Below are 26,735 nucleotides of genomic sequence, written 5' to 3'. Positions count from 1 at the left end.
GCTGAGATAAAGTGCTAAACTTGTTTCCGACATCGTTCATATTCGAATCCTTAAAGAGTTTACCTGTACCAACGCCGTCAAATGTAAGGAACCTCTTGTGAGACATCACCACTACTAAATTGACATGTGCTTGGGTGTCCCAGGATGTTTTAACCAATTTCCAACTTCGACCATGTTCGAATCCTCAAATGGTTTGCTTGTACCAACGCCATCATATGTAAGGAACCGCTTGCGAGACATCACCACACGTGTCCTAGTGTGTTCTTAACCCATGTTTGACTTCGACCATGTTCGAATCCGCATATGGTTTGCTTGTACCAACGCTATCAAATGTAATGACACGCTGGTGAGACATCACCACACGTGTCCTAGTGTGTTCTTAACCCATGTTTGACTTCGACCATGTTCGAATCCGCATATGGTTTGCTTGTACCAACGCTATCAAATGTAATGACACGCTGGTGAGACATCACTACACGTGTCCCAGTGTGTTCTTAACCCACGTTTGACTTCGACCATGTTCGAATCCCCAAATGGTTTGGTTGTACCAACGCCGTTAAATGTAATAAACCGCTTGTGAGACATCATGACATGTGTCCCAGTGTATTCTTAACCCATGTTTGACTTCGACCATGTTCGAATCCCGAAATGGTTTGCTTGTACCAACGCCGTTAAATGTAATAAACCGCCTGTGAGACATCATGACATGTGTCCCAGTGTATTCTTAACCAATATTTGACTTCGACCATGTTCGAATCCGCACATGGTTTGCTTGTACCAACTCCATCAAAAGATAGTCCACGTTTGCAGGACATTGCCGCTACCAAATTGGCGTGTGCCACAGTTTCCCAGAGTGGACTAAATGCCGACCTCCATATTCTAATCCGCAAATGGTTTGCAAATGGTTTGCTTTTAACAACGCTGTCAAAAATAAGGTACCGTAGCAATTGGCAATTGAGAAATGAAGAATCAAGTCAGCGAGTCTGATCACCCAATCCGATCAGTCGCCTCCTGTGACAAGCATAGTTGCCTCTTGAGACAAGCATCGTTTGAAAAAGGCCAATTCTAACTCTGGTCGTCAAGGGTAGTACACATAATATTGAACAAGGCTGTGGAGAACCCTAGGGTATCTGCAAAGCCAGTGAATGGGGGTTTATAGTAGATTTATGAGGCGCTTCCATCAGTATTTGTACTTGGGTAATTTTTTGGTCAAAATCCAAATCCAATATGACCGCAACTAAAAGAGATATAAAAAAACGGCTAAACTCATTTGTTGTGTTCTGTATGGGAACAATTCTCAAAAAGTTTGAAATCATTTCATGCAGCGGATTCAGAGGAGATAGTATTTGAAGACAGGTGCCCATAAAACCCTGTCAAAACCTTGAATCCAATATGGCTGCCAAACCACGTGATCAATGACCAAAGTCAAAGAACAAAAAATATCAAGCAACTGAAGCAGTATATACATGCAAGGTTTGAAAGTAAACGGGCAAACGGTTGTAGAGCAACAGGGCAAAATATATCGTCAAAAAATACTTGTTTTTCAGTTATCTGCCCTTGGCCTTTGGGCCTACGGCCTTGGCTTTCTGGCGGGCACTAGTACCCAACGGTCTACAAACACCCACAAAATTTGAACAAAATCGAGCTGGTGGTTATTTTGCTAGGGCGGGTACAAAAATCGGCGGAATAATAAATAATAATAATAATAAATAATAATAATAATAAATCGAACGATTACAATAGGGCTCTACAGCCTTTCGGCTTGGAGCCCTAATAAGTGCATTTATATTGCGCCAGATTCCATTCACCAAGTGGATGCTCAAAGCGCTACACTATTATTATCCCAGTCAATGGATCAGTGAGCACTCGATTTTCATTCTCATCTACATCATGATGTACCTCACTCAGTCACTATGTATACATGATGTAGCTGTGATACCTCACTGAAGGAAGTAACATACAGGTACATGTATGGATGTTTTCATTAGACAATAGTATGCATTTAGGATTAAGAGGAAAGAGAGGTGCATTCCCAGACATTTCACACAATGTCTGTGATAAATCTAAACCACTTGGTGGCTAGTATGTCTCTGGGGAGCTAAAATAATGTAATATGTTTCATTTTTCAACATTTTTCAACCTAAAACATAGACATATTCATATGTAATGAATAACAAATAAACCTAAAATCCTTGAGGATTTGTCCTCAACATGTCTTGCCATATGTGCATCTTTTGCAATATGTTTTGCAAGAGATTATCAAGTTATAAGCTTGAAAATTGTCTGAATTCAATTTAATATTCTATTGTTACTTTGAACTTCATACCAAGATAAAGTTTTATCCCAGCTCTTCAAACAGATAGTCGATCATTTTAAGATGATGCAGTTTGACCAACTGTCACATGACCTTGACTTCTTTATGACTACCTTTTTACTTGTATTCACTAATACTTGAGTAAGTGAGCATGGTTTTACACAGATGTTAGCAGTATTTCACCAATATCATGGTGGGAAATGAAACCTGTACACTACACTGTCAAAGTGACAGACATTATTCACAAGTAAGGGAGTAACCATTTCATTTTCGGGGGGGGGGCAAGATCTTTTTTAAAAAAGTAATCACGCAACTGTTTACTGATTTTTTCACAAATGCCTCGCATTGTCAGAAAAAATATTAATGTGCCCTTCTCTTAAGACTGTGTATTGAAACGTCAAATTTTTAATTCACTGCTTTCAATGAACTGTGAACTGATGAAGGTTGTCAAAGTTAAAGTTGTATTGGGGACAAGCTTCCAATGTCTATTAATTGCTCATGCGCCTCTGACAGTCAAGTCCAGTTCCTTGCCTTTACGTTGCGGAATTGCTCGCAGAGCGAAAGATGGCTGTCTGGAGCTTCAAAACCTTTTGCTTTGGGCAGAGGAGGCTCTGCTGCTGCTAAACAAAGGCCTGGGGGCATTCCATTATGGGTGACCAATCAGAGTGTAGCTTACCAGATCAGGAATGTGACAGTCAGAATGTGTTTTGTAATCAGAAACCCTTGAAAAGGTAAACACAGGGTATTCTGAACAACGATTAAGGGCTTTAGAACTGAATCGGTCAAAATCCTCATCTATCTCCCGCTTCATTTGGATAAACCATGGACCTATATTTAGGTCCATGGATAGATATTTGAAGGGAAGAGACTTTGCACTGCCCGTGGGAAGTAGTGCCATACTATCTAGGTCATCTATTAGACATTCCAGAATGTTTTGTTCAGTTTTCCAGGGGTTGAAAATAACATATTTAGTCCACTAGTCCTTATAATGATAACATATAGCAAAACCCTTCAAAATGGCAAATTTTTACTAGTCCTTATGATACCTTAACTATTGGGCAGTTTGGCAAGTACTACAGGTTTCGTGCCAATTTCTAACGCTGTTTTCAAATTTTGAATCGAGAACTTTGCCAAATAGTCTGGAATGTAAGTCACCAGTTTGAAACTAGTGCCATATAGCTCAAGAAAGCTGCTTTCTGACTGGCTAATGTCATTTTCTTGGTTGTCATTTTATTGGTCAAAGTCAAAGTTCGTTCTGACTAGCTTGATTGACATAAACCATGGTGCAAGCAGTTGCGCCGACAGTGGGAGGGATCATCATGTCTCACTAGACAGCTAACACCCGCCTAAAGCTGGGAAGCCCCCTTACAAAAGACAAGACAATAAAGAAAGGAAGAAAGATGCTCAAGAAGCCAGCTGTTAGGTTGGGTTGCTGGAATGTTGGCACCAAGATGACCAGTGGACCTCCAGGAGATCTGCAAGATGGCTATGATCAACAACTAACAACAGAAACTGCAAGTGGACATGCCCACGTTGCAGGAAACATATTTGCCAGCCTCTGGCACTCTGCGTGAGAGGGACTACTCGTTCTTCTGGCAGAAAAAGGCAGCTGATCAAACCAGACATCATGGCATCGGTTTTGCTGTCAAGTATTCAGCGCCCAGGTTGATAGAACCTGGTGAGAATTGAATAAAGACTTTCATACTCCAACTCCTTACATCTGACAGGCCTGTATGCTCCTACCCTCTACTCCCACACAGGAGGCTTAGGATGAGTTGGTAACATAAACGAAAATGGACAACAGCTTTTTAAGCTGTGCACTACAACAGCTGTGCTCCACCAATTCCTTCCTCCAGAACAAGCCTCAGTACAAGGTGTCCTGGTGACACCCCTTTTCAAAGCACTGGCATCCCAAGATGGCGCCAACACAGGAACATTCTCATCATACGTTCATATGACACTGCCAACTGCTACACAGACCATACCTTGACTCCAGCCAAAGAGGATGCACAAAGAAAGACCCTTCACGCCACTGCACACTCAGCCTTTGGGAAGAAGCAGTGGGAAAACTCCTGGCTGGCTCAAAACTGACTTCTGAAAGGTCTCGCCATGCAGCTCTATCAGAATACAAATGCTGCCCCAACATGAAGTCCCTGCAAGCTCTACAAAATAGCTAGAAGCATAGTCCAGAAAACAGCTGTGTCAGTGCTGGCAAGTGGGAGGGAAATGAGAGACTGCAGCTTCACCTTTAACAAGAACAAGCAATTGCTGAGCATCGTCGGAAAGCTCTTCACTAAAGCGGTCCTGAGCAGGCACACACGTCTCCCTATCATCTCCATATCATGTTTCAGACATGTTCAAAGGAGGAAAAGTCTGGGCTCATTGCTGGCCACGGCATTCTATGGTGGTCAGCAGTGATGGTTTGTGTAGATGAGCAGGGACATTGTCTTCCTCAAAAAAGAAAACGTCAACCCACACGCCTTGCAAACGGGAAAACAAAGGGTGTCAGTATGTTGATAGTACAGTCCAGTAACCCTTCCTTACACAATATGGCATGGGATTTTGGTCAGTCATAATAATGCTACCCTACACCATAACCGATCCATGACCAAATCTGTCATGAGGTCTCAGATTGACATTGGCTTGATGTTCATTTCAACGTCACCAGACATGACCATGGCTATCTAGGAAGTGCAAAGAAAATCATGACTCATATGAAAACATGACACGTGACCAGTGAAGATTCCCCGGTTTCGAGGTTGTGTACACCATTAACGTCTGTTGGCAATATGACGATTTGTAAGGGGCTGTCGAGCATTTGTTGAGGGTTTGTTGGTACCTGTTCCACAGTCTGCTAATTACAGAATCTGAAACTTTGATCATATTGGCCACTGCATACTGACTTCTGCCAGTTTCCAGCATGCCAACAGCCTGTAGAGGCTTTACTCCCATCACCAGTTCATACACACACAATGAATGAAATCAAGTAAATCGCAACTGTATGATTAGTAGAATCATTAAGATTGACAGAAATAATGGTCCACAGAGATTGATCAACCTTCCTGGAAAATGTTAAAATCAGGAATAAAACCCTATGCACGTGTGTGGGGCTACTGCATGTGGCACATGCAAACTATCAGATGAGTTTTGGTGTTAAGTTTCAAAGAGAAATACGTTCTTGCATAGGATGTTTGTTGTCAACCCTTATCTTTATACTTGAACCGCCGTCATATAGCTGGAATATTGCTGAGTGCGACGTTAAACAACAAACAAACAAACTAATAGGGGTACTTGATATTAACATTTATACTTCATGATCTCTTAGTTTTTTTTAAGTGTATATTAATAGCAGATGACTCATGCTGACATGATCATTCCTGGATACGGTAAACTCTGGCCCAGGGAAAGGTTAATTGATAAGTGACCTTTCAACCTACCTAATAGTTGAAATTTGTTTTTGGTATCAAAGGGAAATTGGTATGCTTACATGTGAGCTATCTGAGTGATCTCAGAAAATGTCAGTCAGCAATCACAGGGTATAGGTGGCCCAGATATTTAAGTCACTGCAATCCGCTGTGCAGAGTTGCGTCCCTTGGGCACGCAGAAACCTATGATCGTGGGTTCAAATCCTGGTTTACTATTATTATATTTCTTGGTTTGTCAGCACCATACCCATGCTCATGAGTTTCACCAAAGTGTCAAGCATCTATGACCTGCATCACTTCGGGCTTTCCTCCACATTAAGCTGACACGCCGTGATATAACTGGAATACTGTTCAAAGCAGCGCTAAATCACTCACTCAATCATGAAACACTTGTTTTGAGATATGGTGACAGGCCTTGACTCTCTGTGAAAGCTTGTTACCTGATCCAGAACTCCAGCCAGCAAGTCCACACTGTCCTCTGACAGCTCCTCACCCCCCTGCCCTGGCCCAGCCGGCAGCAGCAGCTCACTGACTGCCACAGACTTCAACAGCAGTGAGATGTTAGGGCCCGGCAGCAGAATGAACCACCCACAGGGGGGAGGTGGATGAGAGGAGGCCTTCACAGGCTGCACTGGATGCTCCATTTGACCCAACATCACCATATCCTGTCACAAACACACTCAATGTTAAAAACTAGTATTTAAAAAGAGAATATAGGTAGAAAGAATACAAATATTTGGGGACAAGCTATTACAATAGTACATATGTGTATCGGTCTAAAAATGTCTTGTACATTTTGTAATGCCAAGTATTTCATATTTATTTTGTTTATATTTATTCAACTGGATATAATAGAATCACACTTTATCTACATATTTTCAAAAATAGTACCCTAAACATGCAACAACAGGAAAACAAAACGTGCAACAGAGTAGCCTCCCATCAAATGTAAAATTGCAGAAATTGAATGTTTATTTAGGCTTAAATAAATAATAGTCTTGATTCTCAGGCACCGCCTGCATCATCCTTAAGTTTGCCGCACATTTTGTTTTTATTTCCATTTTTTTTTTTAAATAAAATAAAAAAATCCTTAAATATTACAAGTCCAGTGGTAGTCAAAAACTCTATCCCAGTATTTTACTCATCAAGGAATACATTTACGTAGGGAGGCCCTTTCCCAGGTTGTTTTCATTTGGGTACATACTAGTTTGCAGGGTTAGAAACTAACAGTTTTCGGCCACTAGTCCTTATAATGATAACATATAGCAAAGCCCTTAAAATTGGCAAATTTCTACTAGTCCTTATCATACCTTTACCATTGGGCAGTTTGGCAAGGACTATAGGACTAGTGCCAATTTCTAACGCTGGTTTGAACAACCCCCCCCCCCCCCCCCCCCAAAAAAGACCGCCTTTTCAAAACCCATTGCCTGAGACCCAAATCTTTTATTTTTTTTAAGCCTTTAAAAAGTGATAATAAATGACATCTAAGATCAACAATTATAGTTGTTCTTGACTGATTTAGTAATTTAATATTTCAAAGAAAATTACATTTGTTCTGTTAATTTGTTTTGTCACTCCCGTTATCAGAATGAGAGCTCCCTTTGTACCACAAATTCAATCCACTCTTTTAGGCAACATGCCCTTTGTACTTCCTGTCTTTCCTCAATGGTGGGTTGATTTTGGAGATCAAATTCATATTTTATCTTGTCTAGGAGGGGTAAGAAGTCACTGAGCACTAAAATGTGTCACTTATATTGTGATAGGTTTTTCATATTTTGAATAGCTTTTATTCGTTCATAATAATTTTTCAGACCATGTGCTTCCAAGAAACAGGTAGAACAAAGTGTGTCAAAATATTATATAGAGCCAAATACTTCTTCCTATATCTGTCCTACTGCTGTTACAATGAAAAAGGTAACAGGAGGAATCTCCAAATGAATACATTTTTAAAAGTAACATCATCTGGTGTTACATATTGGAAGTAATTGTTTCCATTATCAAGTAGTACATGAAGCAACAAAGCCACCATTTCAAATGAACTTATTTATTTGTGCTTTGCTTTGAAAAAGTAACACAAGTGACGTCCCTTATATCAGCAAGGACATCAAGGTTTCTTGAAAACAATGACATGTTGAAAACAACATTACATTTCATATTTGAAGATACATGTACATACTTTTAATTCCTAACTTATAATGGTTATTTGCATTTTGCTGTGAAACAGTTTTATGAGGCCAAGTCACTGCAGGGACATTAAGATTTTAAAACACCATAGTGCTTGAACTCAATCCAGTCTAGAATGATTGAAGTCAAATTTTTCTTTTGCTTTGCTGTTTACTAAGTATCTAACGACAAGGATTATACCTTTCAATGTAAATAGGTGATTATTGGATTGACTTTCCGCTGAAACAACCCCTCAAAACATGTCAGGTCACACCTGTGGTCCCAACTGAGACCAATGACTATGTGCATGGGAAGAAAGAATGTTTAGTTATTGTGCACATGCTGACATGTTTTTAAGGATTTTCCTTTAAAAACAGTATAGTGAGGTATATGGGGAAAAATATTGTGTTTTCTTTTACTAAAATAGAATTTGAGTTTTTGTCCCTCCTGTTACTCCATGTCCTTCCTGTCCCCTTCCCTCCAGGTAGTGACAACAAAAGAAATACTTATTACTCCATTATGGTTTTCCCAGAGTCATAATGTCCTTGTAAACATTAAAATAACTGTACCATACCATTGGTAAATGCTACATGACAAGTGATTTGACATATTTAATGTTACATCCACAATGCACATTCAAATTATGACTGTAGTATACATAGTAAACAAATTTACACAACATTTCATTGATATTAGCAATAACTTTATGGACAATAGTTCATGTGTATCTAACATATCTCATTATATTGGTATGCCATTATACACCAAATTATGGTTACTTTTCTACAATGTGTACAAATAAAGTACCAATCAGGAGGAGTGAATTTCAGTTTTTTTAAAATACTCAAATGGTTATATTTCAATGAAATTACAATAAATGTGCTTCATAAAATATAACTATTTTGTCATTTTTGTCACTTGCAAATCTGACATCTTCTGAGAATGATCCTTATTATAACACTGTAACATTCATTCACTAAATATAAAGACATTTTCCTGTTTGATTTTGGAATTATGAAGGCTCTTCTTGAGCAATAATGAGAATAATGATGTTGTTTACATGGGTATCTCTCTCCTTGAGTGCAAGGAGGCAGAAGTTCTGCAATATGTTCCAGCCTTGAAATGATCTTCCCATCCTACAGTTGATCCTTCTATGTTAGAAGTGTTCTTTCTATCACACCAGTGAACTATTCATGTGGTTCTAGTGCCATTCAAAAAGTACTACTATCCTAGAAGTGGTTTATCAGTCCTACAATGGCTCCCCATACCCCACCTGTGGTCTTTGTCTCTAAGTGGCCCACGTGATCCTTCTACCTTACACAGTCCAGGCGGTGGTTACAACATTCAGTACAGTGTGTGAAGCTAATTGCTGGTGTGCCCCGCCATGATCTTGCTGGAATACTACTAAAAGCAAGGGGCGGTCGGGTAGCCTAGTGGTTAAAGCGTTCGCTCGTGACGCCGAAGACCCGGGTTCCATTCCCAACATGGGATCAATGTGTGAAGCCCATTTCTGGTGTCCCCCGCCGTGATATTGCTGGAATATTGATAAAAATGGCGTAAAACCAAACTCACTCACTCACTAAAAGCAGCTTAAAACCATACTCACTCACCACACATGTGGTCCTCCTACCCTATATGTGGTCCTCCTACCACACAGGTGGTCCTCCTATCCTACATGTGGTCCTCCTACCACACAGGTGGTCCTCCTACCCTACAGGTGGTCCTCCTACCACACAGATGGTCTTCCTACCCTACATGTGGTCCTCCTACCACACAGATGGTCTTCCTACCCTACATGTGGTCCTCCTACCACACAGATGGTCCTCCTACCCTACATGTGATCCTCCTACCACACAGATGGTCCTCCTACCCTACATGTGGTCCTCCTACCCTACATGTGGTCCTCCTACCACACAGGTGGTACTCCTACACTACATGTGGTCTTCCTACCCTACATGTCGTCCTTCTACCCTACATGTTGTCTTCCTACCCTACATGGGGTCATCCTACCACACAGATGGTCTTCCTACCCTACATGTGGTCCTCCTAAACTACATGTAGTCCGCCTACCACACAGGTGGTCCTCCTACCCTACATGTGGTCCTCCTACCACACAGGTGGTCTTCCTACCCTACATGGGGTCCTCCTACCACACAGATGGTCTTCCTACCCTACATGGGGTCCTCCTACCACACAGATGGTCTTCCTACCCTACATGTGGTCCTCCTACCACACAGATGGTCTTCCTACCCTACATGTGGTCCTCCTACCACACAGATGGTCTTCCTACCCTACATGTGGTCCTCCTACCACACAGATGGTCCTCCTACCCTACATGTGGTCCTCCTACCCTACATGTGGTCCTCCTACCACACAGGTGGTACTCCTACACTACATGTGGTCTTCCTACCCTACATCTCGTCCTTCTACCCTACATGTTGTCTTCCTACCCTACATGGGGTCATCCTACCACACAGATGGTCTTCCTACCCTACATGTGGTCCTCCTACACTACATGTAGTCCGCCTACCACACAGGTGGTCCTCCTACCCTACATGTGGTCCTCCTACCACACAGATGGTCTTCCTACCCTACATGGGGTCCTCCTACCACACAGATGGTCTTCCTACCCTACATGGGGTCCTCCTACCACACAGATGGTCTTACTACCACACATGTGGTCTTCCTACCACACAGATGGTCTTCCTACCCTACATGGGGTCCTCCTACCACACAGATGGTCTTCCTACCCTACATGTGGTCCTCCTACACTACATGTAGTCCGCCTACCACACAGATGGTCTTCCTACCCTACATGTGGTCCTCCTACACTACATGCAGTCCGCCTACCACACAGATAGTCTGCTACCTTACATGTAGTCCGCCTACCGCAAGGTGGTCCTCCTACACTACATGTGGTCCTCCTACACTACCTGTGGTCTTCCTATCCTACATGTGGTCCTCCTACACTACATGCAGTCCGCCTACCACACAGATGGTCTGCTACCTTACATGTAGTCCGCCTACCGCAAGGTGGTCCTCCTACACTACATGTGGTCCTCCTACACTACATGTGGACCTCCAACACTACATGTGGTCCTCCTACCCTACATGTGGTCCTCCTACCCTACATGTGGTCCATCTGTGTGGTCCTCCAACACTACATGTAGTCCGCCTACCACACAGGTGGTCCTCCTACACTACATATGGTCCTCCTACCACACAGGTGGTCCTCCTACCCTACATGTGGTCCTCCTTCCACACAGGTTGTCCTCCTACCCTACATGTGGTCCTCCTACCACACAGGTGGTCCTCCTACCCTACATGTGGTCCTCCTACCACACAGGTGGTCTTCCTACCCTACATGTGGTCCTCCTACCACACACATGGTCCTCCTACCACAAAGGTGGTCCTCCTACCCTACATGTGGTCCTCCTACCACACAGGTGGTCCTCCTACCCTACATGTGGTCCCCCTCCACAGATCGCCCTTATACCCTGGGTTGTAATAGTGGTCCTCTTTAGTCATGTGATCACCTTACAGACAGGGTTTTCCTAGCTTCTAAAAAGTAAAGGTCACAATGACCCGCTGAAACATTCTTGAATGTGAGTCAATGTTTTTATTCTATTCCACAACATCATTTAATTCTTTGATGATATGTACCAAATTTGACACCATATGGTTTGATTTTATTTGTATAATTTTGATTTTCAGTTTCATTTCATGGACAGAATTCAAAGAACGCAAATGCCAGGAGAGGGAGTTTCAGTTGATGCAAATGTTATTTGATTGGCATCTTTAATGCTAAAACTCGTCATATACAAAGGATTTTGTATCGGTGAAATCTTTCCGAGTGGTAGTGTTACCTTTCAAATGATCCTCCTAGAAGTAGTAAGTGTTTCCTCCAGGTGCCCAATCGTCCCTACTTGAACAAGCTCTCCTCTTTAACCTACATGTGGTACAGCACCAATTACAAGTTGCTGCCCCTGTTCTAGCCTACAGATGTCCTGCAATTATCAAGGCGGTCCACATATGACTGAATATATTCACTCGGTTATTATCCCTTCCAGAATTGTGCTGCATGTTTGTTACACATCAAATATATACATTGTACCTGCAACATACCTTCTTGTGGAGTAGATGACAGAGAGCCTTGAAGTTCTGTTGATTTTTCTCCAAATCATCCCAGTCCACTTTCCAGCATGAAGTTGGTTGAACCATTAGAGGCTGAAACACAACCAACGTGATCCATCTTGTACAATATAACACTCACATGGTCATATTGTCTTGAAAACCTAAACTGGTACTTAGGCAAGCATTATCTGGCCTTTTGGAATTAATTTTGTAACAATGATAGATTAGTGAATAGGTATCTTATATTAAAACTACTTTTGTGATGATGGGCTAACAGTTGAGGGAATCACACACAATTATGAAAATGTGCGCATTAGTTGATAAGGGTTTGACTGTAAAGGGTGTCACACATACCAGGCCAAATATGACTGACTCACACACTGCTGCCGTGTGAATGAGTGCTGTGATGTAGATGCTGTGTACTGGGACAGTGATACCAGCTGCCTTGCTGGTGCTGGCAAACACCAGTTTACAGGTGGCACTCTCAGGGTGCAGGGTCTGCCAGGAAATGAGCATCATATTAGCATGAAATGTTTCTAATTACATTACCCAAACAATGGTTTCTTAATACAAGTTATTTTAATGAGTCTTTATATGCATTTTGAAGTCAGATCTAATTGTAACCAGGAATTTTATGGATCACAACTTATTGTACAAACACAACATTTTAGGGCTACTTCAAGTCACTCTATCAGGGCTTATCAGGGGAATGACATGGTGAAACAGTGGAAGAGACCTGAGGATTATTCATTCCTCATACTGCTTCTATGAATAACAACTATATGCACAGCTGCAGGTACCCCTACATATGCTGTGTTGTATAAATGACAACTATACGCAGCATGGCTGCAGGTGCCCCTACATATGCTGTTTTGTATGAATGACAACTATACGCAGCATGGCTGCAGGTACCCCTACATATGCTGTGTTGTATGAATAACAACTATATGCACAGCTGCAGGTACCCCTACATATGCTGTTTTGTATGAATGACAACTACACACAGCATGGCTGCAGGTGCCCCTACATATGCTGTGTTGTATGAATGACAACTATACGCAGCATGGCTGCAGGTGCCCCTACATATGCTGTGTTGTATGAATGACAACTATACGCAGCATGGCTGCAGGTGCCCCTACATATGCTGTGTTGTATGAATGACAACTATACGCAGCATGGCTGCAGGTGCCCCTACATATGCTGTGTTGTATGAATGACAACTATACGCAGCATGGCTGCAGGTGCCCCTACATATGCTGTGTTGTATGAATGACAACTATACGCAGCATGGCTGCAGGTGCCCCTACATATGCTGTGTTGTATGAATGACAACTATACGCAGCATGGCTGCAGATGCCCCTACATATGCTGTGTTGTAAGAATGACAACTATACGCAGCATGGCTGCAGGTGCCCCTACATATGCTGTGTTGTATGAATGACAACTATACGCAGCATGGCTGCAGGTGCCCCTACATATGCTGTGTTGTATGAATGACAACTATACGCAGCATGGCTGCAGGTGCCCCTACATATGCTGTGTTGTATGAATGACAACTATACGCAGCATGGCTGCAGGTGCCCCTACATATGCTGTGTTGTATGAATGACAACTATAAGCAGCATGGCTGCAGGTGCCCCTACATATGCTGTGTTGTATGAATGACAACTATAAGCAGCATGGCTGCAGGTGCCCCTACATATGCTGTGTTGTATGAATGACAACTATACGCAGCATGGCTGCAGGTGCCCCTACATATGCTGTGTTGTATGGTAGCTGTGCAGGGTTGAGGATTCCTTCATGCAGGTCACACTTCAGCACAAGTCTCGAGCCATCTGTAACATAACTCACCATGAACATCTACAAGCAACAACTAAATGACACCAAATCCTTGTGGATTGTAACCACAGCTTGAAACATCTTCTAATGTTAGATGATTTATGTTACAATTCCATAATCCTACCATAGAAAATAAAACTCTCATTTATTTACTTAAAACATCTCTCTGATTGACAAAATGTCATTTTGTAAGAGATCTTTTTGCTTATCATATTAATATAAACCTTAGTTACCAAAATATGAGTAAGAAAACATCCAGTATTTTTTTCAGATGTTTATTCAATGCTTGTATCAAATCGTCCAGCACATGCCTATGATTTTCATACCTTGAGGAATTTTTAGGAATGTACAACTGTTTGCTCAGATTGACTGTTTATCGGTATAATTGACTTTCTCTCTCCTCATATCAGATTGCCATTTACCACTTGTAGTTGACAATAAAAAGTGGCTGTCATGATAGGAAATGACATCATTTGACATGATCAATGTGCAATCAGACAGTACAAGGGATGGGCAAATAGTCATTTATTAATACAGCTGATAAACATTTATATTAGAATGACAACAAACAATGCACTCTCAAACTGGTGAGAATTAATCTCTCCTTTGACGAAGGAAGCAACCATCAATAAATTAATAATGAAATTGGTGCAAATATTGAAGTCACACACTAAGTGCATTCACACAGAAATACCAAGGGGTCCTAGCTGCAAAGTGTGCCATGAATATGTTCATAGCCTTAAAACATCACACGACATTTACAGTTTATGAAGAGCACTTGTCACTGCTACTACATCAGAAAAATGTGGCATGCTTTTGATTGAATTCCCCTTCAATTTTTGAAGACTCTCTATTAAAAAGTTAAGATTGTTTTACAATGTATTCAAAAGAAACAAACTTTAACTTAGCAAAGTAATCTATTTTGACTAATCTTTAGTACTGAAGCTGCAACCCTAAAAGCCCTTGGATGCAGAAGACAAAGAAAAGACAACATTTCTATTTATGCCCACTCCTATGGACAGCCATCCAATTAAAAATACATCAATGGAAATAAAGATCTCCATTATGTAATAATACTCACATACTACAAATAAATTATTAAATGTTAATAATAAGAGGTAATTACTTGCATATGCATGTGAATTCTACCTGGAGTGATTTTAAGTATTTCTGTTCAAAATATGACATTATTGGACTCTGTGAGACATTTGCTTGACATCCGAAAGACTTCAATAAGTTACTGTCTGGTTTTTAAACATTTCATTATTGCAGATTTAAGCAAAACCAAATGAGTCTATGCAGCGGTGGTGTGTCAGTGTCCATGAAAGATGATCGTATTAGCAGCAGATATATTAGTTTCATATGTGACTCTTTTGGGGACTGTATTGTATGTCACTTATGAATACCTTTAATGCTGCGATGTGTACTTTTTTAGACTATAACATCTGGTTATTTGCATTATATACATAATAACAGTGATGATTATCAAACCAATCCTTTTAATATCCCCAGAAATACCATGGATAACACAAGATATAACAAATGTGGAGTTAAACTAGGATTGCATGCTCACAGTGGGGTTTGTTGATGATGGAGATGGGAAAGTTACTTGCACAACTCATAATGGTAATGGACTATATCCTGGCAAGCACTTGCTCGTATCAGTTCCTGCTGTATTCCACTGCCAAAAATTCAAAACTCAGCACTCTATTTCTGTAAATCCTGCAACTAACTTTGTTTAGTATTGCACACAATTACTAAAACTTTTAACCTTATTTTTCGTGAATTTCGTAGTTTTGCAACTGTTTTACTTGTGGTGGGCATTTTTATGATAAAAAGGCGAGAATCGGGAGATCACTAGTGTTAACATTCAGACATGCACTTTCTGTCAGCAATATTACAAAAGTCAACTTCACTTCAAAACAAAATAAATATCTGTTAACACGTTTAAAACCTGCTTTTGACTCACGTGTAATTAATCACAAGAAATTAAACAAAAGAAATATGCATCTCTGAGAGCTTACAGGACTTTTGGGAAGAATATTAGCACATATTGATACTATAAGAAGAACTAGTAAAAAACCTATTAGTTAAAAAAATAGATGAATATTTTCAAACACATCGGATAAAGCTTCATGAGTCAAGGAATGATCCAAAAGCGTTTTGGAAAGAATTTCTACAATTACTCCAAGTAAATAAGTGGCAAAATGCTGTATGGACATTTTAAAAACCTTTTGATTTGTGATTCCAGATTACTCTTAGAACACATGATACAGATATTAGGTTTGATTGTCTTTTTATTGACTTCTCCAAAGCATTTAACTATATAAATCATGAAATATTGTTCAAGTGCCTCTTCAACCTTGATGTTAAAGGTCAATTTAGTTAGTTAGTTTGTTGTTTTACGCTGCACTCAGCAATATTCCAGCTATATGACGGTGGTCTGTAAATAATCAAGTCTTGACCAGACAATCTAGTGATTCTTATCATGAGCATTGATCCACGTTATTGGGATACGATGACATGCATCAACCAAGTCAGCGAGCCTGACCACCCAATCTTGTTAATTGCCTCTTACGACAAGCATAGTCGCCTTTAACAGCAAGCATGGGTTGCTGAGACCTATTCTACCCTAGATTTTCACGGGTCATTTACTGAGGTGTCTCATCTGTATCTCAACACTGTTTTACAGTTTCAAAAGAAACTTTATGTTCGGCAAAGTCTTTGTGCAGAAACTGGAATGAAAGTAAATCTCAACAAAACTGAAATGATGGTATTTCAAAATGGAGGTCCTGGGGAAGAAATAACACTTGCCAACATGTACAGATACCTTGATATTGTTTTTTCACCTAAATCCTGATGGACAAAGGCTCAAACATGTTTAGCACCTCTAACAAGAAGAGCAGTATTCTCAATTCACAACTATCAGAAACATTTTGGATACATTAGTCATAATGATCTTTTTTTAACATTTTTTATGCTATCATCACATCTATTCCGTGCTATGGATCTGAGATATGGGGAACCAGTTCTTGTAACATTGTTGACAGTGTGCACACCAGATTTTGCCAATCATTTGAGAGTTAACAAGTATACTAATAACAATATGATTCTGGGAGAGTGTGACAGAGTCTCCATGCAATATCATTATAGATACAGTTAGAGAAGTTAAGTTTTGTTTGTTGTTTAACTCAATATTCCAGCTATATTACAGCGGTCTGTAAATAATCTAATGTGGACCAAACAATCCAGTGATTGATGTCATGAGTATGACCCGTGCAATTGGGATACGATGACAAGCATCAAACAAGTCAGCAAGCTTGACCATCCGCTCCCATTAATCGGCTCTTACAACAAGCATGTGTTGCTAAAGACCTATTCTAACCCAGATCTTCACGTGGCAGCAGTTAAGTACTGGTGCAGATTGACTCCGCTAGCACAGCATAGGCTTCTCCACCAAGCACATAAAATGATTAAAACTCTTGATAATAAAGGTAAACATACATGGGCATCTAAGAAATATTTTATTTAGATTTGGTTTTGGATTTATATGGCTGTCTTAAGGCATTGGATTGCATCTAATCATTCATAGTAATCTTAAGAGATTTTATGACTGCTTCTTTCAATTTCATCTAAATGCAATTATTAATTTCTCTAAAGATTAGAAGCAATTCATCTATCACTGTTACATAAGTGTATTGTACTCCAGCCATTTATTCAGCATGTACATTAAAATATATTTTCCATCTTGTTTGTATTATGGGTCTAGAGCCTAAAGTACTGAATATAGTCAGTCTGTGTCTATCTGCATATGAATAATGGATCTTAAAACACCTTGAAATATCATATAGAAACAGAAAGACGCCATATGAAACAAAAGAACTCTTCTGAACACAAAATGACACCATACACTAAAGGAGAACATTCACAATAAAGAACACCCGATGGCTGCATTTTGTACAGCATTCCGAGTTAGATCGGTTCATGCCGACATGTACATAATACATGTATGCTTAACAGGAAACTGAAGATAACAACACATACATTCATTAGGTCTTTCTTCGGATGGATTCTATGATATTAGCAAGCCATTAGTCATTGTGCCGGGTAAACCCAGGTTATGAAGCATTGTTCAAAGTGTAGACATCTGGTTCTTTATCTATTTTATTTATTCTCATAGAGAATAACAAATTTTGTTATTAATCAAAATGTATATATCAATATATTGTGATACTTTTTAGTTGATATAGTGATACTAAACATTCCTATCATTGAGACACCCCTAATTAAAATTAGTTTGTCATTATTGCTCATTATGTTTCAATGCCAATGCACTTGAACATATGAAGTAATTGTGATTATTATAACTGGGAACTATGGGTACTGGCTGAAGCGTTCAGATTTTTCTGATTTCCAGGGCCTTATTACAAACACAAAATTCAAAAGGTCCCTCAGGCGATGACTAAAGCTGCACTAAAATTGCAATATTTACAGGACATCACATAGGGGTGGCAGAGGAATAACATAATACGGTACATACATATGTTGGACACCCCCACGTTGTGTTGCGCATTGCATGCATGTATCATTTACACACTGAAATATGCCAATCTAACTCGGAATGTTGTAACAACTGCAGCGCCACCTTGAGTAACATACTCTATATGTTGTCCTTTAGCATTTGGCATCCTTTTGTGTGCACAGACATTTTCTTGCACACATTGTTCTTTGTTTCATATGATGACTTTTGTTTGCTATAGGATATGTCAGGATTGTTCATAATGGTATTTTGAGTTTCATTATTTCTATGCAAACAATGACCTTTTTCAGTAACATTTAACACTTTATTTGTAACATTTGTCTACTATTGCAAAAAGCTATAAAAAATAAACTGAGATACAAGCAATCTAACTATGGCATTTGTTTCCTATCAGGGAGTTTAATAGCTCATACTTTGCTTTTAGATTGAACATTTTGTTCTATAGGCCATTTCTCAGGCCAATCAGTGTCCAGACCGAGAATAATGCCTGCAAGATTAAGATTAATATCATTATTGTCCCTGGGAGAGGCATTTATTTTTTGGTTGTAACAGTAATAGCAACAACATATTTATAACTGAAATATTATACACAAGCATGAAGCTATCATAAAATCTTGACAACAGACATGTCTATACATGTAACTTCTTGTAAAGCTATCATCACCTGTGTACTTGGAGGGCAACACAATGTGGAGGTGTTCGCTGTCACTGCCGCAATCCGTCAACCAACCATGGAAGAAATTCTGCAGACTCACACAATCTCAGAAAAATGAAATGACAAAGATGACAAAAGATTTCTCTTTGAAATATAAATTCTCGATTCTATATTAACATAAGCTGAAAAGCAAGAGAAAAAAAAAAATACGATACTTTACCACTAGCACCATGCAGGATTGTCTGTAACAAAAGCACCAGGTAGGGTTATCTGGACCACGAGCACAAAGCATGTGTGGTGTGGAACAAGATGACTAAGGGGCCAACCATTTGATATGGGATGGGGGAGGAGGAGATCTGGTAGGGAGTCTATATATCATTTCAGATACAGCTGCAAAACCAGATATTTTTTTTAATTAAAACTATAAGCCTGCATACTTTTTTATGACAAAATCACCTTGAATCAATGTAATTTTTGTGTCAGCGAATTTCCTTTTTTCCAACAATCAAAAGCAGAAATATATTTCTCTCCCTCCCAAACGCAGAATATAACAATTGATCAGTCCTGTTTGGACCACAGGGCACTCAGCAGCACTGACCTGAACACAATCACTAAACATGATTATCTGGACCTGGGCGTGTCGGGAACACAAGCACTCAGCAGGTTTGTTTGGTTGGTGGGGTTTTCACAATGGCACTAAGTAGGATCGCCTGGAACACCAGCAGTAAGCAGGATTATTTGGACCACAGGCACTAAGTAGGAACATCTGGAACACCAGCACTAAGTACGCTTGTGGAGAACACAAGCACTAAGCAGGAACATCTTGAATACCAGCACTAAGCAGGGACATCCAGAACCACATCTGAACACTTAAGTACTTATAGGGTTATCTGGAATAGATCACTAAGCAGGGACATCTGTGTCATGGAGCTGTGCTTTAATGATCAGGGTGTCATTAAACAAGACCAAAGTAATAATGAGAACATGGTAACAGGTTCACAGGTATAAATAAGCCCAATCTGTGCTGACAAAGATCACTGATTAATTACATCAGAACAAATATGCAAGCAACTTAGCTGAGCAGCTGTATTACAGTAATAAAATGAGAGTAGCTAAAACAACACTTTGACAAGATACAGACAAGATGCCTAGACAGTCAGTTAAGTCGACTGCAACCAGTTAACACCTGAGTTAATTAACTTGACACTCTAATGAGGGAATAACCTCGGCTGGGTTAGATAACAGGAAATAAACACAGGAGGCTATCTCTAAAATAAGTCACTATCAAACCAGTCTAATAGACTAAAGATTCAGTCACTTTGACTGAGCAAGGAAATACTAAAATTTCCAAAACGCTAGACAATCACGGGAAGGTTGGTTATCCACAGATTACTAGAAAAACTGAGTATTGGAAACCCTAGTAAGTTAGTTTATATCAATACAGTCTGAGTAAGTCAGTACTAGATCAAAAGTGCCCAGTAATCACTTACTAACGAAACCACCCAGTAGCATGCCGTTCCGTAAAACGGCCTAAAGGCACAAAAATCTGATAAAGTTTATATATGTACTGCACGTTGGCCTCAGAGAAAACAATCTCTCCTGAACAGCCTTGGAATACAATAGTCTGGGGTACTTAGCCCAATTGTGTTTTTAAACATGGGGAAAATATGAATAGCAAACTAACTACTATATCCACACAGAAGATGTAAGTATGAAAATAAAGCGCTTAACATAAGCTGTCCAACTGTGTCATTAAAGATTTACAACAAGCTATGTACAATTATTGAGGAGGCAAAAATAAAAATAAATACATGAGAAATATCCAAGTGTACATATAAATTCCCCTAATGTTTGAAAATCACAGTAACAAAACAATTTCAACACATTAATAAGGTAGAGAACATATAGGAGATAACAAACATCAAGTCAATACATGATAAGAGTGCGTCATTAAATCACAAGGGAACAAAATATGAGAGTCATTAATTCTTTAACTGTGCAAGGACACTGTACAACAGCGACCACTGGGCTAATATTATAAGGGTCATCTGGAATACTGGCACTAAGCAGGGTCACGTGGAAGACGGGTTCTAGGCAGTGTCACTTTGAACACGAGCACTAAGCAGGGTCATCTAAAACAGTGTTTTAGAATTAAGGGGTTCCTACGTTCCTTGAGTTTAGCTGCTTTAGTATTTAAATGTGAGGATGCCCTTCATCTTTGAATTTCACATTTTGAGGAGGATCCCTTGACTTTCATGCCTAATTTTGAACAATGCATAAAAATCATTGCAGTCAGCAGAATTACCTGCATCAAGGGTAAGAGTATCCACCAACCCTGTGATCACGCTGGTGGAGGATACACCACTACCTTGACTGGATATGTCCAACAACCCATCCTCGCTGCCACACAGCTGGGGTGTCAACGTCACACATACAATACGCTAGGAAGCATGAAATAAGCTACATTTCAGTTAGGTGAACAGGCAACATTATATGTTCTGTTATAACACAATCTTTGACAACTTGTCAATATCTTAAGACACATTTAGAAGTTTTAGTATCATGAAGGTAGGAATGTATAAGTGGTGATTCAAAACAACATCTCCAGGGACTAAATAGGCTGTCAGGCTGAACAATAGGACAACACAATGTCATGTCAAGCAATATATTTTAAGTTTGTGTCAATCAGTACTGTCCCTCACTGTAATAAACCTCATTAGTGATTGGTTCATTTCTGTTTTCATCAAAGGAACAGATCATGAATTCTGAGACCAATGATCGTTCAAAAATAAGTTCCTTTCAATGACTGAATAGTCTGATAACATCATGGTATCAACATGTTTCAAGGCATATAGCCTAGATGAATGCACACAGTCTACATTAAACTTACCTTGAGGTGTTGAATGTGTACAGTGTCAGATACTGCTTCAATCTGCCTGGATACAAACTCTCCACTACGACAGCCAAGAATAATCACCTCCAGCTGATTCATTGACAGACCTGGCTGAAAATGAAAATAAAAGTAATAATCAGGGATTATGGAGGGTTATACGAGAAAATGTGCCATGGCATGAAACAAGATATGTTCAAGAGATTTTTCACTGTATGACTTTCTTAGTTAATAAGATTTATGTTTTCTGTAACTGTACCGGTAATTGGTATTTTTCTTCATACTCTGATGTCCAAAATAATTTTGAGTTGTCAGGGTATACTGAACTGAGGCAATTACTATGTATTATCAAATGGATAACACTTTAGATATCATTGTATTTTGCAGAAAATATACAGCCTGTATTTCAATACTGTAAATAACTGTTAATCCCGACAGTACAAATCCAAGGGAAAATGTAACATCAAATTTTAGAATAACAAATCATGGGTACACAGTAATGTACACAGAAATTTTAATTACCAGTATACATAAATATTCCCAACTGTAGTTGTCTCGATTGCAGGATTTGTAGACTAAAGAGCACAGGACTATTGAAGTACTAACACTGTACAAAGTCTTATATCAACAATAAATTTTACAACATCAAAAACATTTGTGTATCTAATAACATTTATCATCAATATAAAACTTCTCAATTATCTAGAAAAAAACTGGCGCAAATTGAACAACATGTTTAAGTTGTCAACAAACCAGCAGTCACTTAATCAACAGAATTCCGTTTACAGAATGAATATGATCTTATACCTCATATATAACACGGAAGCAGTAATGGGCATAATGCTCGGGCCAAGTGACAGTTGTTGCAAGTTTTATTCAAGTCATTCAAAACCAACTTTATATATTTGCAAACCCATATTTTAAAAATATCTCAACTTCATACTTCTGTTCATAATTTCATACAAGGCACTTATGTGTGCCTGGATCTGCTGAATAGAGGTGGAATCTCCCTACAAGAACATTATATATGTATATAATATATATCATTCAGTGTCTCAATGTACCCCAGGAAGCACGAGTGGCCCCAGCATCTAAGGCGCCGCAATTCGCTTTGCAGAGTTGTGTCCTTTAGGCATGCCAGAAACCTATGATTGTGGATTCGAATCCTGGTTTGCCCTGATTATGTTTCTAAGTTGGTCAGCACTATACCCGTGCCTGTGGGTTTCACCAAAGTGGTAAACATCTGAGACTTGCATCACTTCAGGCTTTCCTCCCACATCAAGCTGACACACTGTGATATAACTAATACTGTTAAAAGCAGCATTAAACCCAAATCACTCACTCACTCAAGGTATCCCACCACTCTCTTTCACAACAAAACAGGCATACTGTAGTTGCATTGATTACCTGAGTGAATGTACACACTTGTCTCCTGAACTGTTCAGTAGCTTGGTGTACAGCCTGGGGTATACATGAAATGTGCCTGGGCAGACAATTCCCCACTTCTGACACAGATGTTTTGATTGTTCTCAGAGCATTCTGTATGCGCGAGAGGTTACCCTTCAAACTGGACAAAGGGAGCAACAGCTGCAAAGTTAAACCAATGTGCAAAGTGGTGACTACAATCCACAGTTAATGAACAGTTATTATATTTTACTATCTGCACAAAATAAAAAAGATGACAAGCACTCAGTGTTTACAAACTGAAACTAAAAGTTTTGCACAGTTAATTTCACACTTCTATCAAGGTCAATTTGAAAATATGCCTAATTAAAATGAACATCATTGAAACCACTTCAATAAAAGACATGTCTGACCTCAGGTTGAGCTGTCAGCAAAAAGATGCTGACCATTGGGATACGTGAAGGTCCTGCAAGACCACATGCCACAGCAAACAGGTTCTCTAGACTGTCACAGAGTGTGCCACAGACATGATGGTCAAAGGGGGAACTTATGTCAATCAATATAGATCGAGCTGCAATAAATTACCATATGACATTTAATGGCATTTACATCAAAATATCAAAACAGTGTTAAATGGCTTACAGACGATGAGAAATTGACAGAAATACGATAATCCTTTGCACAGCTCTAACTCTAAGCCTATCTGACATGCAGTGATTGACTAGGCTATACAATTTCTGGAACATATCTCCTTTCCTAAACAAGAGATGTTCATGTGACGAGTTTCAGCGAGAAACAGTTGTTTGTATGTTGTTTGTTTATTATTTAACGCCTCAACAGCATTATTCCAGCTATATGACAACAACCTGTAAATAATCGAGTCTGGACCTGACAATCTAGGCTTTTGATTTAGACTACATCATGAGACCCGTGAAGATCCAGGGTAGAATAGGTCTTCAGCAACCCATGCTTGCCATAAAAGCTTGAGGATTGCTGCTCATGATATCAATCACTGAATTGTCTGGTCTAGTCTCGATTATTTACAGACCGCCGTCATATAGCTGGAACCAAACCAACCAACTACATCATGACCTTCGATTCATGGACATTGCGTCAATCAAACCAAGTCATGGATCCTGACCACCCGATTCACGTCTTACTAGTGTAGGTTGCTGGGGACCAATAATCGTACGCGGAAACCCCATGGACCAATAAGGCGAACAAAGTGAGATGTTGAAAAATATACTGCAATGGCATGAACCCTGCCTACCCGGTTGTCTTCCAAGAAGGTTTCTTTTGCTTGTCTCTTCAGACGCCATTTTCGACATACTTGGCTAGTCGCAACAGTAAAACTGCCTGTCCTAAAGCTTATAAAGGCGCCCGAGCTTGCTATTTTATTACTTTTATACACAGGAAAAGAAATAATCAAAAGTCACAACCCCTTCTTTCCGGTAACAGTTTGAAAATGTTGCACCAAAAACTTCCGTGCTAACGAAGCAGACGAAAATTCAAAGGGAGGCTTGCCGGAAACAGATGCTTCACTCTCCTACCCAGAGTTCCATGCGGCCGGCAGCCAGCTAGCATAGTGTTATGCTGAGTCACCACTGCGACGGAGTGTGCAGATGTTTGTGGGTAAAAATCTCAAAACCGACAAATTTTCTGATATCAACTTGCAAAAATAAAAGTGTCCCTAATATAATTTTTCTCTTGATATTAGAAAAATATGATACTTGAGAAGTACTTTCTAGTTCAATGCAGTGCAGTGATGTGTTTAATTAATTAGAAAATAATTAATGAATTAGCCTAATCTGCTAGGACATTCAACTCCGTTACGGATCACAAAATGGAAAGTAATTTTAATAGCGCTAGGTTGCTTTGAAATATAAAATCGTATTCAGCAATTAACATTAAGTGTGAATACAATTCAGTGTTAAACAAATGCAAACTGGCTAAATAAAATGTATGATTGGACATTTGTAAGTGCTCGCTCCATATTTCAAAAGTTTGCCTAGACAACAAAGTCATTTACATGAAAGACGGTATCCAAAATATAGTATTTTTCATCTTTTGTCACAACATATATTATCATTAATCCTAATCTAAAGTTAAAACTCATAAAAACAACAAAGTTTTTCGTCAGTTGTCAAAAGAAGTCATCTATTAAAAGAATCCTGACGTAACAGAGTTGAGTTTGTTGTAACGGAGTTGTAACTCATATATTTTGTTATTGTTCTCTAGCATAAAACAACAACCTTTTCATCCCTTTTGAGATGAAATGTGAAAATACATGCACTGTGTTGTGTTACTTGTCAGGACTTTGGTACTCATGGTTTATTAGCCAGTTGCTGCAGTAATGGCATACAAAAGTGGGTCTACTAAATTACTAATGTTCAACCCTTTGTATAGACGTTGAAATAAATAAGCACAAAGTTGCTTAAAATGCCATTTTAGATCACTATAATATAGTTACAAAACTTCAAGATCAAATTTCAGATCAATCATATCATCAACACTGTCAGAAAATATGTTGTTTATACATGCATAATGAAATTGCTTTCTGCAGCCAAAACACAATAGCCAGGCACTCCCATCAATGTAAAAGACAACAGTTCTGTCTTCAATAATTAGTCCACTGTCTGAAAGAGCGCTATCAATAGTATCAAATCCACATTTTGCACAGGTCCTAACATCTTGTTCATCCGAAACATCAGAGCAGTCTGAGTGACTATTTTAAAAAAAAGTTCTTACTACAGACTGTGGGAAAATTATTTGTCAGGTATAGGGTTAAAATAAAATAAAATATTCGTGAAGAACAAAGCTATGTACTGACAATAACTATCGAAATTGTGCAGAAGCACAAATTTTTCCTCTCCGTTACGCTGTACAGCATAACAGAGTTGAGTGTAACGGAGTTGAGAAACCTTACTATAAATGGCTCATATCCCAGCATGCTTTGCTTTTTATGGAAATTAAAATACTCACTGCTAACATGGTCTTGCTAACCAATTTCTCTTGGAAAAGTGAAGGAAATTAGAATGAGATATAGATCTATAGACAGTGTTACAGAGTTGAGGCTCAGAAAACATACTGTACTTAACAGACATATCTTGATGTCATTGGCTTGAACATTGTACATAAATGTGGCATCGATCTATCACCAGCAGATGAACTTCATACACATGTTGCCAAAAGAGGAAGCGTATGAGAGTTATCTCCCATAGCACAGTTATTTTTTTAGTATTGGTACGTTGTAACGGAGTTGAGTGCCTTTTGAGGGACATCTTTTTTTTCCTAATTTATTTTTTTTCAATTAGGTTTTAGATAATAATGATAGGATACATGTAATTAATGTTCATTTGAGAGTGTGAAAA

General features: G+C 39.3%; 1 protein-coding gene across 3 annotated transcripts in view; it reads right to left on the bottom strand.

The window, feature by feature from the left end:
• The window catches only part of LOC124142960 (meiosis 1 arrest protein-like), a 40,629-nt gene extending 15,745 nt beyond the window's left edge, over positions 1 to 24,884 (bottom strand). The window contains exons 1-10 of one of the 3 annotated variants that reach the window (XM_046511733.2): positions 24,635 to 24,884; positions 23,778 to 23,935; positions 23,368 to 23,547; positions 21,961 to 22,074; positions 21,376 to 21,511; positions 19,080 to 19,175; positions 13,792 to 13,871; positions 12,391 to 12,534; positions 12,028 to 12,129; positions 6,180 to 6,404 (exon numbers count right to left, since the gene is read on the bottom strand). In XM_046511733.2, coding sequence (XP_046367689.2) covers positions 6,180 to 6,404; positions 12,028 to 12,129; positions 12,391 to 12,534; positions 13,792 to 13,871; positions 19,080 to 19,175; positions 21,376 to 21,511; positions 21,961 to 22,074; positions 23,368 to 23,547; positions 23,778 to 23,935; positions 24,635 to 24,692 — 1,293 coding nt within the window. In that variant the 5' untranslated portion in view covers positions 24,693 to 24,884. The remainder of the gene's footprint in view (positions 1 to 6,179; positions 6,405 to 12,027; positions 12,130 to 12,390; positions 12,535 to 13,791; positions 13,872 to 19,079; positions 19,176 to 21,375; positions 21,512 to 21,960; positions 22,075 to 23,367; positions 23,548 to 23,777; positions 23,936 to 24,634) is intronic. The other 2 variants (XM_046511734.2, XM_046511735.2) reach the window with 2 other exon arrangements.
• Positions 24,885 to 26,735: the final 1,851 nt, after the last annotated feature.

Source organism: Haliotis rufescens, unplaced genomic scaffold (assembly GCF_023055435.1).
Source record: "Haliotis rufescens isolate VD_foot unplaced genomic scaffold, xgHalRufe1.0.p SCAF_6, whole genome shotgun sequence".
Classification (NCBI taxonomy): domain Eukaryota; kingdom Metazoa; phylum Mollusca; class Gastropoda; order Lepetellida; family Haliotidae; genus Haliotis; species Haliotis rufescens.
This window is presented reverse-complemented; position numbering and strand designations above follow the sequence as displayed.